At 39.9% G+C, this 14,808-nt stretch overlaps 1 protein-coding gene across 1 annotated transcript in view; it reads right to left on the reverse strand.

Annotated features, from left to right (window-relative positions):
• The window catches only part of LOC128535442 (cysteine-rich motor neuron 1 protein-like), a 57,479-nt gene extending 43,176 nt beyond the window's left edge, over nt 1-14,303 (reverse strand). The window contains exons 1-3 of the mRNA XM_053509340.1: nt 13,736-14,303; nt 5,895-6,056; nt 5,287-5,466 (exon numbers count right to left, since the gene is read on the reverse strand). Of these exons, the coding sequence (XP_053365315.1) occupies nt 5,287-5,466; nt 5,895-6,056; nt 13,736-14,033 (640 nt within the window). The 5' untranslated portion in view covers nt 14,034-14,303. The remainder of the gene's footprint in view (nt 1-5,286; nt 5,467-5,894; nt 6,057-13,735) is intronic.
• Nucleotides 14,304-14,808: the final 505 nt, after the last annotated feature.

Consider the following 14,808-nt stretch of genomic DNA (forward strand, 5'->3'; position numbering starts at 1 on the left):
AGTGGACCAAGAACCTGATGGTCACTCTGTCAGAGCTCCAGAGGTCCTCTGTGAAGAGAGGAGAATCTTCCAGAAGGACAACCATCTCTGCAGAAATCCACCAATCAGGCCTATATGGTAGAGTGGAGTTTTTTTTTTCCCAAAAGGCACCTGAAGGACCCTCAGACCATGAGAAACAAAATTCTCTGGTCTGATAAGACAAAGATTGAACTCATTGGTGTGAATGCCAGGCATCACATTTGGAGGAAACCAGGCTCCGCTCATCACCAGGCCAATACCATCCCTATAGAGAAGCATGGTGGTGGCAGCATCATGCTGTGGGTTTTTCAGCGGCAGGAATGGAAGACTGGTCAGAATAAAGGGAAAGATGACTGCAGAAATGTACAGACACATCCTGGATGAAAACCTGCTCCAGAGCGTTCCTGACCTCAGATTGGGGCGACGGTTTATCTTTCAGCAGGACAACGACCCTAAGGACACAGCAAAGATATCAAAGGAGTGGCTTCGGAACAACTCTGTGAATGTCCTTGAGTGGCCCAGCCAGAGCCCAGACTTGAATCCGATTGATCATCTCTGGAGAGATCTTAAATCTTAAACCTCAAGTAAACTTTTTTTATGTTGTCATTATGGGGTGTTGTATGTAGAATTTTGAGGAAAAAAATTAATTGAATCCATTTTGGAATAAGGCTGTGACGTAACAAAATGTGGAAAAGGTGATGAGCTGTGAATACTTTCCGGATGCACTGTATATTTAGACCTTAGGTCGATCTAAGACTGGTTACAACGGGACACTGGTTTCCTTGATTCTCCTAGCATGGAACTAAATAATATTTTAGCAAATTTGAAGCTAAATGGAATTCCCAAACAGTGTTGCCAACTTAACGATTTTGTCGCTATATTTAGCGAGTATTCAGACCTCTCTAGCGACCAATTCTTAAAAAAGCGACAAATCTAGCGACTTTTTCTGGTGTTACTGGAGACTTGGTAGCCAACATTCCGCGACGTGGGTGCAAAAGGAAAAAATGACCAATGATTGAGGAGAAGGATTGCTCAAATGGTACAGAAAGATCCCAGACAACCTTCAAGACAAACTAAGCCTACCTTTAAGCTCGAGGTGTAACAGTTTTGAGTTGGAAAAACATACTCTGTGGTTAAAGGCCAGGATGATTCCACTTCTTACAGGGAAAAAAAAAAAAATATTAATCTAAATGGATGTTGAAAAGCTACAGTCATTTTGGGGGGGAATGTCCACAGGACATGAGCTTTTAGATAAATCACACCAATTCTATGTGTATGGAAAGAAAAATGAAATTTTCTAAGAAAAGAACACTATCCTTCATTGAAGGGGCTCTGGAGTTGCCTGACTCTGGCACTGGCACCTTAATGCCCAATCCCTGATGAAGTCAGAAGATGATTGAGAAATTTCTGAGCAAAAAAATGCAGCCTAGAATAATAATGTCACAAAGGACACAAAAATGAATTATTAGAAAATATTGTCAATTGACAAGAAGTCTGAATCTCAATTCCATTGAACATCTCTGAAAAAAGTAATTTCCAAGAAATTTGTAGCTTGGAAAAGTCACTAAGTTTGTTCAAGATGTAGAGAAGTGTAGAAAGTGTTGAGAATTCAGAAAAGTTCACCTCCGAAGACATACAAATGGAAAAATGATTACAGGCTCAAACCCCGTTGATTACTAGCGTAAGTAACCGTCGTTAACGAGAAAAAAGTTTGTAGAAATAGTTAAAAGGATAAAGCTAAAAATAATCTGATCCGCTTTAATGTGATCTGTGATTTTATCATTTCAGGCAGAAGCCCTTGTGCAAGTCTGCCTGTCTTTCTGTACGACAGAACTCTCTGTCTAACATACAAAGCAAAAAAAGAATTAGTATCTTGCACCCTGTTTACGCCAAGTTGTACTTCTTTCATCGTCAGCCAAACACATCCCTGTTCCGAGAGTGAACCACAGATGAGATCGGGTAAAGATTAGACTGTAAAAAGGAATCCAGCGTGACTTATACCACAGCGGCGCTGTTATTTCTGCTGTGAAAATATCAAGTAATCCCAGTAAAAATATTCAGTTTAGCTTTTCTAATTAATATCTATTGGTGCAGGTGTTTGTTTACATTGAGCAAGTAGCGCATTAGTAGCTTACTTTAAAGTAGATTGTGAAATCCAGCACATAACTGTTCAGAACATCGCTTTTACTCAACATTTGGATTTCACTCATGGTGCAGGTTAAACCTCAGACAGATATCCAAGTACTGCCCAAGTTTCATTACATTTTGTCCAGCCAGATTTGCATGATGCTGTGACAAAATCTGGCTGGACAGACATACGGACAGACATACACACAAATTTTTTTCTGAAACTGGTTTCAGGTCCTCCAATGTATGAAACGTAAAGATATCATTAAAAGTGCAATTTTTAATAAATCTACAGACAAACCCCTTCTTTTATTTATATAGATTACTGTAATATGGCAGCAAAAATATGATGTGTAATCAGAAGACATTACAGTCACTCACAATACAGGCTGCATTCTGGGCCAGAAAGTGTTGCATTTTCATTCTATTCTTCCATGTGTCATTTTTAACAGCTTAATGTAAATTATTAAATTTGGTGTGAAAAATGAAATTTTATGTCTATAATTCGTGTCTTTTCATCTTAGACCAAAAAGGGGTTATTAGCCATGCTCTAGCCTTTTTGTGCATTGCATAATCCCTGCAGCTCCCTCAAATAAAATGAATTCCAGATTTATTAAACAAACTTTCTTTGTATTTCAAAAAATAAAACCCAAGAGCCTGTCACTCACATATTCAACCTAACACTAAATGCTAAATAAGCTACATAATTCATTGTGGCATGCTGCCAATTTCTCTCTTCATCACAGGTTAAGATCCTCGACAGAAAAAGAGCTAAAGGCACAAAAAGCTGATTGTTGGTATCGGAAAACACAGCCAAACAAATCAAGATACAGAGATACGTGAATCAGACAAAACTTTCTTTATGTCTGCAAAAAAAAAAACATCTGCAAAACTGCAGTAACTCCGTCAAATCTGAAATCTGTCCATTGTAATTTGTCTCTGATCCACATTACACACAGGTATTCATTTACAGTAAGAGCTTATACTAAGCTACTTATAATGAATGTTGTGCAGCTTAGCCAAGCTTCAGTATGTCATAGAACTGTTTCCACTTTTCAAGCATAGTTTCCTTTCAGAAATGCTATAAAAGAAAGGGATTTGACTGTGTTCAAACCCATAGCTTGAGCCTTCATCACCTCATCATCTCCAACATTCAATCACTCGCTGTTTTCTGACCGCATGAGCAGAACCCACCCTGCCAATATACACACATGGCTCTTACTACGACAGTATGTGAATAGGCCTTGTGCAGATTGGAACACTTCTTTCTGTTTTTAGGGTTTCTGTTTCATTGGTTGGTTCCATTGCCTTGAAAAGCATGACTGAACGCTGGCACACGGGCACACACATGCTGGGAGATGGAGATTTACTTTGGCTATATGTGTTCTACTTCGGCCTACACCTACTGAGTACATAATCAAACATTAGGAAGTATGTTTTGGTGGGGATGTAAAACTTTATGTAAAGATCTTTTTGAGCAACACAAAGACGGTTGGTTGAAATGGTATCAAAATGTAGACAAGTTACTATTAAAAAAGCCCTTATCACCTGTAATCATACTCAATCTCATTTGGTATGCGTGTTATTCAGGGGGGTAAGTATAATCTAAACCGATTAAGGTAGTCCTGGATCCAAGTTTGCAATGTGCCCCCAATATGAAAATGAATATAAACTGTGAGGTTCATATACATTATATACTGTAATAGGTTTTACCGCAAATTGCACAATGTGATGAATTCCAATTTCAGTCTCTCATTCGATGTGAAATTATTTTCCTTTGGTGCACAATGTGTATACTATTGAACTACATTTTGAAAATTGATGTTTAAATTTATTGTGCAACAGTGCATTTCATATAAAAAACTTATATCAAAACACCATATATAAAGAAAAATAATAAAACAAACGCAAACAGTAGCTTCTTTGTATCACGTGATAAGTGAAGTGACTACTTCTGTCTACACAAAATAGCCGCTGCCACAGATAATGTAAGGCAGTCTGTTTCCCCAGCATTAATGGACTTCAGTGATTAGGCACTGTCGACAGCGTAGTAGCAAATTAGTTGTACTGGACTGAACCTACATATTGTTTATAATGTTCATCATGATTTTTTTTCCCCCCGATCTTCTCCCTAATTTAGTCGTGTCCAATTCCTCCCTGTCACTAGGAGGCTCCCATATTAGGGCTACTACTACCACTCAGTCGGGAGGGCCGAAGACTATCACATGCTTCCTCCGAACCACGTGATGCCAGCCAACCACATCAATCAGACGCCTCTTATTGCGCTGTGGAGCCGTGATTAATGTGGGAGCACTAAGTACCTCTCATCCCTCTCCTCTAAGGGGGCTTGGCCAATCAGCTTTCTCTAGACCTCTGGCTGCAAGAGATTACAGCATCACCCGGGAATCAAACCAGCGATCTTCGGATAATAGGGCAAGCGTTTTACCACTGCACCACTCGGAGGCCATGTTCATCAGGATTTTTAAAAAGCTTTGTAACTAAAAAGGTTTAGTGTGCAACGAAATTCTGATTCTTTCCTTGTTTTAATTTGCTGCCAGTATGAAAATTTATGTAAAAAATATACTGTAGGTTTTGTAGTGGTTTACAAAAGACCAAAATCATAAAGATGTACATACTGTAATATTTAGCTATTTGTGCCTTTTACCACCCATGTGGCTCAAAGATACCATACACAAAATATTCTCATTAAAGTTTTTAATACTTTTCCATCTTTGGCAAACCCTTGTTTTTTTCTAAACTTCCAAAATGGATTTTGCTGTAATCCATATTTACATTTAGGCATTTGGCAGACACTCTTATCCAGAGCGACTTACAGTACATTTTATCTCATTATACAGTACATCTAAGCAGTTGAGGGCCTTGCAAAAGGGCCCAACAGTGGCCATGGGGTTTAAACCTGGTAACCTTCCAAATCGTAGTCCAATGTCTTAACCACTGATCTACCCTGACTACCATATCATGGTGGTATTATGCTATACATAATAAATGTATCCTGTAATAGATGATATCATCATTACATAATCACTACCTGGCGCCATAATGTTTTAGACCAAAAAAAGTATGGAAAGTGCTTTTATGAAGCTTGTCATTGGGTTAATATTAGATCTGGGAACAAATTACCTGCGGCTAGCTGGCACTGGCTGCGGTTGGCATAGGTGAAATGGGGATGGCAGCTCTGGGATGCACATTCGCAGCCTGTGGTGGTCAGGTTACACCCAGAGAATACACAGGCTGGGTCTGAGGGTCCCACAAACTTCTCCCTGTGCCTGTCCCTGTGCCTTTTCTCATGCCGTGTGGCTTCTGGGAATCATAACATTACAGACTTACTGTATGTTAACTTCATATTATGTGTTCTCCATATTGACACTTAAATATTTTGTATGAAATAAAGATTTACATAACACAGAGAGAGAAGTTGAACTAACACCCTCAAAAGAGCTCTTACACAGTGTGTACTGTACACCAGCAATGCCAAATTTTGCTCTGGGTAATCTACTACTCTGAGGTCTATTTTCAACACTAATCCCCCACATCTGCCCATAATATTCCAAAATCCTCTACACACCTTTATAAAAAACATCTGACGTGATTAGACTTGGAATTAAACCATGCTTAGGCAAAACTACATTTCCTTACTATGAGCAATGATGTGAACCTTTCCCACCCCAGCCATTAATCACTCCCTGTCAGGTATCATTAAACTGCTCCCCCATTACAATAATCCTTACCCGTCTTCCTGCCCTCAGCACATGCCTCCAGATTTGGGTAGGTAAAGGAGATGAGGCAGGAGCGTTTGGACTCACAGACACACTCCCCACTCACAAGGTTGCACCCACTTGATAGAGGGCACTGCTCGTCTTCCACACCAGCATCGGAAGCGTCTGAGACACCTGGGGAAAAGACAGAGGTGTCACCACAGACTATTTTAAACATTTTACATTTACATTTCAGTATAAATTGTTGCCACGTTTACTGTAGGTGTCTGTGCAATTCATTTTCATACTACAGAATTGCTTTGTAAAAACAAGCATTTCCTCTAAACAATGCTGTGATCTTGCTATAATAAGGTTCTATCTGGGTTAGAATCGAATGACAGATACGGGCTGTCCTGTGTCTAAGGTCACAATGTGAAAGAGTTGACCCCTGTAATAACCATTTATTAGAAATCCATTGTGATGATGTACAACTGTAACCCATGCTACAGATAACTAGATTGTTGCATCTCCTTCATGGACTGTTTTGAACTTTTTTGTATCCTTTTCATTTTCTCCATCAATTATACCGTCTATTTCTTTCTTTCTATCCATTCACCATTCCCTTTCGCTATAATTTTTCTATGGATTGAAGCAATCGAAAACAAAACCCTTACCAAACATAAAAACAAAGGCTGTAACTTATGGATCATGTCAGCAATCTACTTGTTCTGATGTCTAGAACTTTGGGGTTACCTTACATGTACTACATTACCTACCCTGCGGGTGATAGAAAACATAGCAGGGACAGTACTTCTTCCAAACCATAAATAACTTTTATATGGTCTAAACCCTTTTAACATAGTCGTCAACTCTTGGCCATGGTCCAGATGCATGTCAAGTGGAGCTGAATAACTATTGGTCTCTAAGCATGAAACGGCTTGACTTACAATATGTAGAAGATCCAATAACATGCATTAATGCATTATGTAGCTGAAGGCAGCTCATGAGACCAGAAAGAGCTCTACATAGCTAGGGACATCCATCAACTTCCAACTATTTTTCATTACATTCAATTTTTCCCCGGGCTGAATAGCAAGGATTTATATATATATATATATTACAGATACTTATTTTACTGTATAGTGTTTGTATTCTGTCTGCATCCAATTCATATCTATTTCGAGTACAGGATGTTGGTCAAATTTAGTAATTCATAGTAGCTCAAAAGAAGCACCAAACTAGACCGGTCATCAGCCCTGACAGGAAAACAACTGGTCACTGATCTCGCTCACTTGTGTCTCGTTATTTCATAGCACCCATACTTAAGTTTTTGTTTTCTGGTTCTCATTGGTATGCTTTTGTTTTGCATGTTGTTTTTCGTTATGTTTCAACGGGTATGTTGACCAAGGTACATTGGCTGGGTCAGTGAGACTAAACATTGAAAGCGGCATTACAGCTTCACCTAAGCCCTGTCGACCTTTCCAACATACAGTAGCCCAAGCCATATGCCAATGGGGCAGCCTTTTCAATCCAGCCCAAGCTAGAGGCTATACAAGCCAGAAACAAACCAGAGGCCAATATGGGGCTCTGCAAAATATGTCAAGATGCCCAATCCACGTCAGCTTTGCCTTTGCTGGGGGTACAATTTCAGTTCACAGCCTTGCCATTGCCATTACCCCAATACTCCATCTTTCTGCACTTCCTCAAATGTTGTTATCAGCTTGCTCCACTTTAGGCATCGCTCCACCTTCCTACTCCACAGGAAGTCTCCTTGCTTCACAGAAGATGAACCTTTTTCTCCCTGCTCTGCTGTGAATGTTTCCTCGTCTTACTTAACCGATGACATCACTCTACCTCTTTGCTACACAGAGAACATCATCTCTCCCTCTTGATGTGCAGAGGTCGTTGCTGCCCTCTGGCCTTGTGGAGGATGTGGTTCCCTCCTCTTGCTCTACAGAGAACTTCAATATCTCCTCTTGGTGAATGTCGCTCGCCATTTGGCTTCACATCAGATTTAGCTTTCCCACTGGGTTTGTGCTGAACACCGCTCCATGTTTAGGCTCAGACTTTGATGTTTTGCTGTACCTTCCATTGTGGAGAGGATTGTTCCACCTAAGTATGGTGTGTCACATGTCCTTTCAGTTACACTAAGGGTAGTGCTACTAGGAGATCTAGCTGGCCAAAAGCCCCTTATCAGAGAACTGCTAGCATGGATGACTGTTCAGGACCCTTTCCTGACTGTGCTTCACCCTTGGGAAGATGTGAAGGTGTCTCATTGTTAAGTTGTTCATATCTTGCTAAGTCACGTTAGTTGCGTATACATACATATACAGTATTTGATGAAATGTTAGAGAAGTCTGTAAAGATTCTCAGTCCAACTGGATTTCTTTTCCAACTTCCAGATAAATGTTAGAGAAATACTAAATAGTTGAGAAAAGTTTCAACTGTTTTCTGAGACTCTTCTTAGTTAATTATATAAATCATAATTTATGATCATCATCAAAATAATCAGAAAACATAGTGAAAAAATTAAGTTCCATTTAGACAAACAAACTTTGTACAGAATTAATCAGCTTAGACCTTGAGTACACACATGCAAATATGAAACCTTATTTACAGCTTTTAAAGTGGTTCTGAAAGTATTTCCTAAAGCAAAATAGAGTAAATCATGGAATGGTGCCCTGAAGTTCTGCCCTTACTAAACATGCAAAAAAAACCAACCAAACTTAAAACGGCAAACCTTGAGTGTTAAAGAAATCAATTCATGGGCTGAAAGCAGTACACAGCCATGCCTTTGGGACTTATATTTACACATCTGGCTCTAAAACTAACCTGTGGATAAATGTGTGTATGTTGAGCAGAAGACTGCGGCTCTTTCAGACGGACAGGTTAGCAGCCTGAGCATAAGCAGGCTTTTCAATCTAACCCTCAACTGGCCTCCCCAGAACCTTCATTCTTGCTTCCTGTCACCTTAAAATGATCCGTGCCTCCAACACTTTTCCATCCGGACATGCCTTACGAGAACATTTGGATATTTTTTTCAGTTATAGCGGGGATGTCACAAAGCCCTGGCTGTTTGGAATTGCCAAGTGCTATTGGTTTTCTTCATGTAAGTTAGGTTTTGGAATGGAAATACTAGCTGTTGATTAAACCTGGACATCATAAATATAGGTTTTGCTCATTTATACTGCCCTCAGGATAGGGGCAGCAATGTAAAGTGTGATCACAGAGATTTCCTCCTGAATGCCAACCACACCTTTCCTTTGGTATTTGTGGAAACTCGGTCATAAGTTAGAACTGAATGTGCACTTCTACCCAGTGGGTCTTGGAGACTTCATGTCTTGGCATAGAGGTCCTGAGATGAAGCAGTTGACCCCAGAGGCCAGGCATTGCACGGATAGGATTACTAAAGAGGAAGCATTTGAAACGAGATAACGCGGGTTTAAAATGGACTGGACAGGCACTTCTAATTACCAGAAGGAACTGACCCTTTAATGTTTGCTAACTCAATGAAATAGGGAAAGGGAAAGTATGGTAAATGTTTCGTTACGAGTTGGAGCTTAGGGTTGAGGGTCTTGACAAAGTGATGTTAATAAAAAGTATTTCATGTTAATTGTTTTGATAAGAGGGGTACCTAACCACGTTGGTGAAGGCCCAGTTGCTTAAAAAATTTAAAGGGCTGGAGGGTAAAATGACCAAATTGTGATAACGGTTACCATTTAAGGATAAGTTTATGGCAATAAATAAAACAAATCAAACTGATTACTGATTATGTATGTTTCACAACTTCTGACAAGCACCACAGCCTCTCAAATAGAGTTGTACTCTACCGAACTCAATTCAAAACCACTAAAGTTTGTTTTCAATATCAAATCTACAGGTTAAAGGTTATTTTCATGATGAATGAATAAATGAATGTGCTAAATGAGTCAGTAACTGTTGGCAATTTGAACACGTCTTAGTTAATCAACATGGCCTTTATTTATTCCACATGTTTCATATCTGAGTGCCTGTATTGAACTAAAACCGTTCACTCTTGTGCTCTTGCAACTGTTTTTTTTTCCCAGTGCACACATCTACTCACATCTGGTGTGAACTTGAAGTGGGAGGGAATAGATGCACATGTCTCTGGCTATTCACCTTTAAACATTCTGTTGTATTCAAATCTTCCCTTGCTGACCTCTCCAGATCTCTCTGGCCTGATGATCTGCCTCCAGCTAAATAATTTACATAAACGCATAAACGCATGTGATTGGCTAAGCTGCAACAGAGGATCTGCTACAGAAGCTGTTGTGAAAAAGAAGAGTTGCTGAACTATTGCCAGTAGTCTACACTGTCTCTGCTACAATATTTTAGTACTATATATGAGTACTTGGTTAGGTTTCCATGTTTGGACATTATGCAACATTGAACAAACTCTGTTATAAATATTGGTTTTATTTTTTTGGCTAATGGCACATGCCCAAGTCACATATGGTGAAGATGTAACTCATACCCTATTTCTTTCAATGTCACGGTATGTTTTGTCCTAACATGATATGATTGCAATGATGTATTATAGAGACATTCTATCCGCTGCCATCAAACTGCTCTTTTCTATTGGAATTCCGTATGTTTTATTTGCCACTACTGGGCTTGTTTAGTTGCAGTCAGCAATTTACATACACTTATTATGAACATGAATGGCATTGCAGGCTGCATGGTGGACCTGGGTTCAACTGCATGGTGCCTCTGGGTTCAATTCTCACCTTGAGGTCTTTGTACATGGAGTTTGCATGTTCTCCCCGTGCTTGGTGGGTTTCCTCCGAGTAATTTCCTTCCACAGTCCAAAGACATGCAGATTAAGCTAATTAACGTCCCCAAATTGCCTGTGGTGTGTGTGTATGTGTATGTGCTCCGCGATGGATTGGCACCCTGTGAACAATGATTATGCAACATACATCCTTACGAGAAGAAAACACCCAAAAAATTTGAGAATTCGGATTTAATTTAAGTCTTGTGAAATCAACGCAGGGTCACTTAGATTATTAATTCAGTAATGCTGAAAGTCCCAAAATTTGGAAGGCCCAAGACCTCTCAACTTAAAACTAGTGAAACTGATTGGCTACAGAAAACCCTGTTTTTAGGTTTTCGTCTATAACAGATGTGATTCACTCAAAGCGCAATATTGTCATGACATTGGTATTCATGTTTATCACAACTATATAAAAACAACTGACTGCAACTGGAGCTGTTTCCTGAATTCTGTGTAATCAGTACACTATATCCTCCTCTTGGTAGATTTTAGACAAGTTTTACGGCAGCGGTAAGTTTTTAATCAAAATTTTATCAGAAGGTCGGGGTTCAAGTCCCAACACTGGCTGCTACTGATGGGCCTTTGAGTAATGCCTCTCTCTGATGTATCATGCCTGACCCTGCCCTCTGACCCCAACTTCCTAAAGAGCTGGTATTGTGCAAAGAAAAGAATTTTGTTGTAATGTAAAGATGACAAATAAGGGGTTGTTCTTCAAACTTTGTCACCTGATGTCTTTGGCTGCAACTGCACTACATCAACCACTCCTAAGAACCCACTTCACTCCCCATCCGCATTCTAAGAACATCAGACACAACTCCTAACTGAAGATTATCCCTTACTATGTGTTCTCGTGGCAAAATCAGGCCAAATACCATACAGTGTAAATCCAAGCTTTACTCAATTTACTTTGCGGCATGATTTTGGAAGATGAAAAAAACATATATGCACAGGGAGAGAATGCACAGAAATGCCAAAAAGACAATAGTAGGAAGTTTAGGCTCAAACAAAAGACCCTGGAAGTGTGAGGCAGCAACACTCTCCACTGTGCCACCATGCAATATACCTTGCTATTAAACATTAAGCCGCTCTTGAGTCTTATAATTATAGTAAAATGCACTGAGTATATTGAAATGAATCACATGCATAAAAGAGTCAGGTCTCTCTACAGGTAAAGTCTCTATTCATTTCTTTAACTCATCAACAGAATAGAACTCACCTACTGCAATTTATTCAAGGAGCTCAAGTGAGATAATTAATGCATAATGGATTTTTCCATGCATAATGCATTAGCATGATTTTACTTCAGCTGCTTGCAATCAGAAAAAGGATGATGATTATCCACCTCATCAAGCTTTCTCATCAGACTTTAAGATTTTACAGAACTAATTTAAACCTATATATTCTGGAGTTAGGGGTGGTTATTTCCTGTTAAGGACCGCACCCCTCACACACATACAGTAAAAACCTTAGAAATAGACAGCTACATCAGACTTTTTATTATATGAATTGCCCGATCAGAGAGACAGGTAAGAGTTTGTTGAGGCAAAGTGGGTTAATCCAGAATCCTCATTGCCTCTCTTACTTCAATCACAAAAGTCATTAACTCTAAGACTAAAATCAAAGCAGCTAATGTGCCAAAGGCAAGCCAGGTCCGAGTCACGATTGACCTTTACCCTTCCCCTTGTACATACAGCTCAATCACAGAGCCTGTCCCTGAGGACAAAGAGTTGGAACCCTACCAGACCCCCCTGAATAGTGCCGTGCAATGGTCATTTAGCTCTGGGACCTTCTGGGAGGGTCTCACCACTGCTTTCCCTCAAGATTGTGTTCCTGTGTCCTGAGCAATCCTTTTGGTTATGGTGGGAGGAAGTCCAGGCCAAGGCAGAAATTGTATTCTCCAAGGTTTAAATTAGGATTTAGGTGTGTGTGTGTGTGTGTGTGTGTGTGTGTGTGTGTGTGTGTGTGTGTGTGTTTCTTCTTTCGTGGATGCCAATGGTAGCATTACATTTTTTATTTTAGTCTGCAACACCAATATCAGAGATTTAAGATAAAAGCAAGTTTGACATGTGAGTTTCTGACATCATGGCTTCAGTTAACTTATTACAGCAGGCCAGTCAGATTGCATTGTTCTTTGCTTGTCAATTTGGAAACAAAACATTATTCTTATTCTCTTATTCAGTACAGATACGGCTGTATGCAGTAATAACCTAGCCACATATGAGCACAATCATATGAACACATTTTGCATTAATGATAAGTAAAACACAGTTTTAACAAATAAGGAAAAATAGAAAGGAATTGCAAAATGAAAATGTTTTGTCCCTCAGGGGTGTAAAATTGTAATATTAATGCAATATCAATTAACAATTTGATGCAACATCAATTAACAATATCATGTGGAATATCAATTAGCAATGTCATGTGACATTAATTAATATCATCTGTATTATCATGTGCAATATAAATTAACAATATAATTTGCAATATGAACTAACAAGATCATTTGCAATCTAGATGTCCAATATCAATTAATATTATACGTAATATTAATTAAAATCATACATAATATCAATTAATAATATCATGTGCAGGGCAAAAATAGGGTCCCAGGTTCACACACAGGTTCACACCCCAGCACCACCAAATTACCACTGTTGGGCCCTTGAGAAAGGCCCTTAATCCTTAACTGCTGATGTGTACAATGAGATAAAATGTAAGTCGCTCTAGATAAGAGCGTCTGACAAATGTGTCAATATGCAATATCAATTAATATCATATGCAATATCATGTGCACTATTACTCATCACAATTCTACATCAGAATCTGGTTTCTGCTATTCTTATTACTACCAGTTGCTGCATTCTACTTTTGTCTACCTTATATCTAGGTTGTGAACTTATTTTTTTATGTAATTTTATTTATTACTATATATACGGGATTGATAAAGTTTTATCTTAAGCCTTTGGGCTTCTTTCTACATGCCGTTGTGACGTCACAAGTGTAAAAAAAAAAAAGAAAAGAAAAGAAACAGCACTTCTGCGTCAAGTTCACAAGGCACGTGCAAGTGATTAACACTCACCTTTGCACACTCCTGTGTCGGGAACGGTAACTGCCCCGGTGCGGGTGAGAGCGCTGCAGGTGAGCCCCGGGGCGCAGTAGCCCAGCTCCCAGCTCTCCCCACCGCACAGCTCCATCTCTAACCGCGCGCACTGATCGCAGCAGCCGCACGGGTCTCGCGCCAGCACGCGCCCCTCCTCACAGCCATGTGCGGGGAGCGGTGGGCACGCGCGCTGCGAGCACGGCGCACACGCTTGAGCCGCGGACGCACGCAGCAGCACGCACAAGTTCAACAAAGCCAAAACACTGTCAGTGCGCATCCCGACACGAGCCCCGCACGCGGAAAGCACAGCTGTCGGAAAGAAATCAGGTAGAAGTGACACGGAGTAACCTCTGCACCTCTAATAACACGAGTTTTTTCATAAAATTCCCAGCGAATAAGTGGCGGAACAATGTGCCAGGTGTTCCCGATCCGAATTAAAATCCTGTATGAGTCAAATCAGCTTTGTTTCAATGTGTCTGCTCAAACTTGTAACTCTATGGACCACCTCTGCGCTCCGTACAGTGATGCTCCTAAAGCGCACTCTGTGTCTGCTTGCACAATACTGAGGATGCGAACTGAAACTCAAGCTGACCTTAAAGGGATATAGGGGCCGGAGGCTCCGCCCCCTCTATGACTGACAGGGGCTCTGATCAATAACAAGCAGCGAGTAGAGGGCGTTTCTGTGCCATCCAGCCTGAGGTGGGTGCGCAAACTTATTGCATTACGCAATGAAGCGTCGTTCATTTAAGTTAACTCTGTAACATGGATTCCACTGAAAATCCTGTGTTATATGTTGTATCTAAAAATAACCATGGCCCATTTATATACAAACTTTATCTGATGTAATATGGCATTTTGCATATTTGGCAAATTCCTGAGACTACACAGCTCCAACAGTGTAAACGTCCCCAACACAGAAGTTTACATAAACTCATCATAAGCATGCACTATTGAGTTTGCAGTACACTGGGGGATTGTCCTCTATACATTACTGATGAACAAGTTGTAATTTTATGATTTTCTGAAACATATTCTAAAACTTTTACATATTC

This window comes from Clarias gariepinus, chromosome 13, assembly GCF_024256425.1.
Source record: "Clarias gariepinus isolate MV-2021 ecotype Netherlands chromosome 13, CGAR_prim_01v2, whole genome shotgun sequence".
Lineage (NCBI taxonomy): Eukaryota > Metazoa > Chordata > Actinopteri > Siluriformes > Clariidae > Clarias > Clarias gariepinus.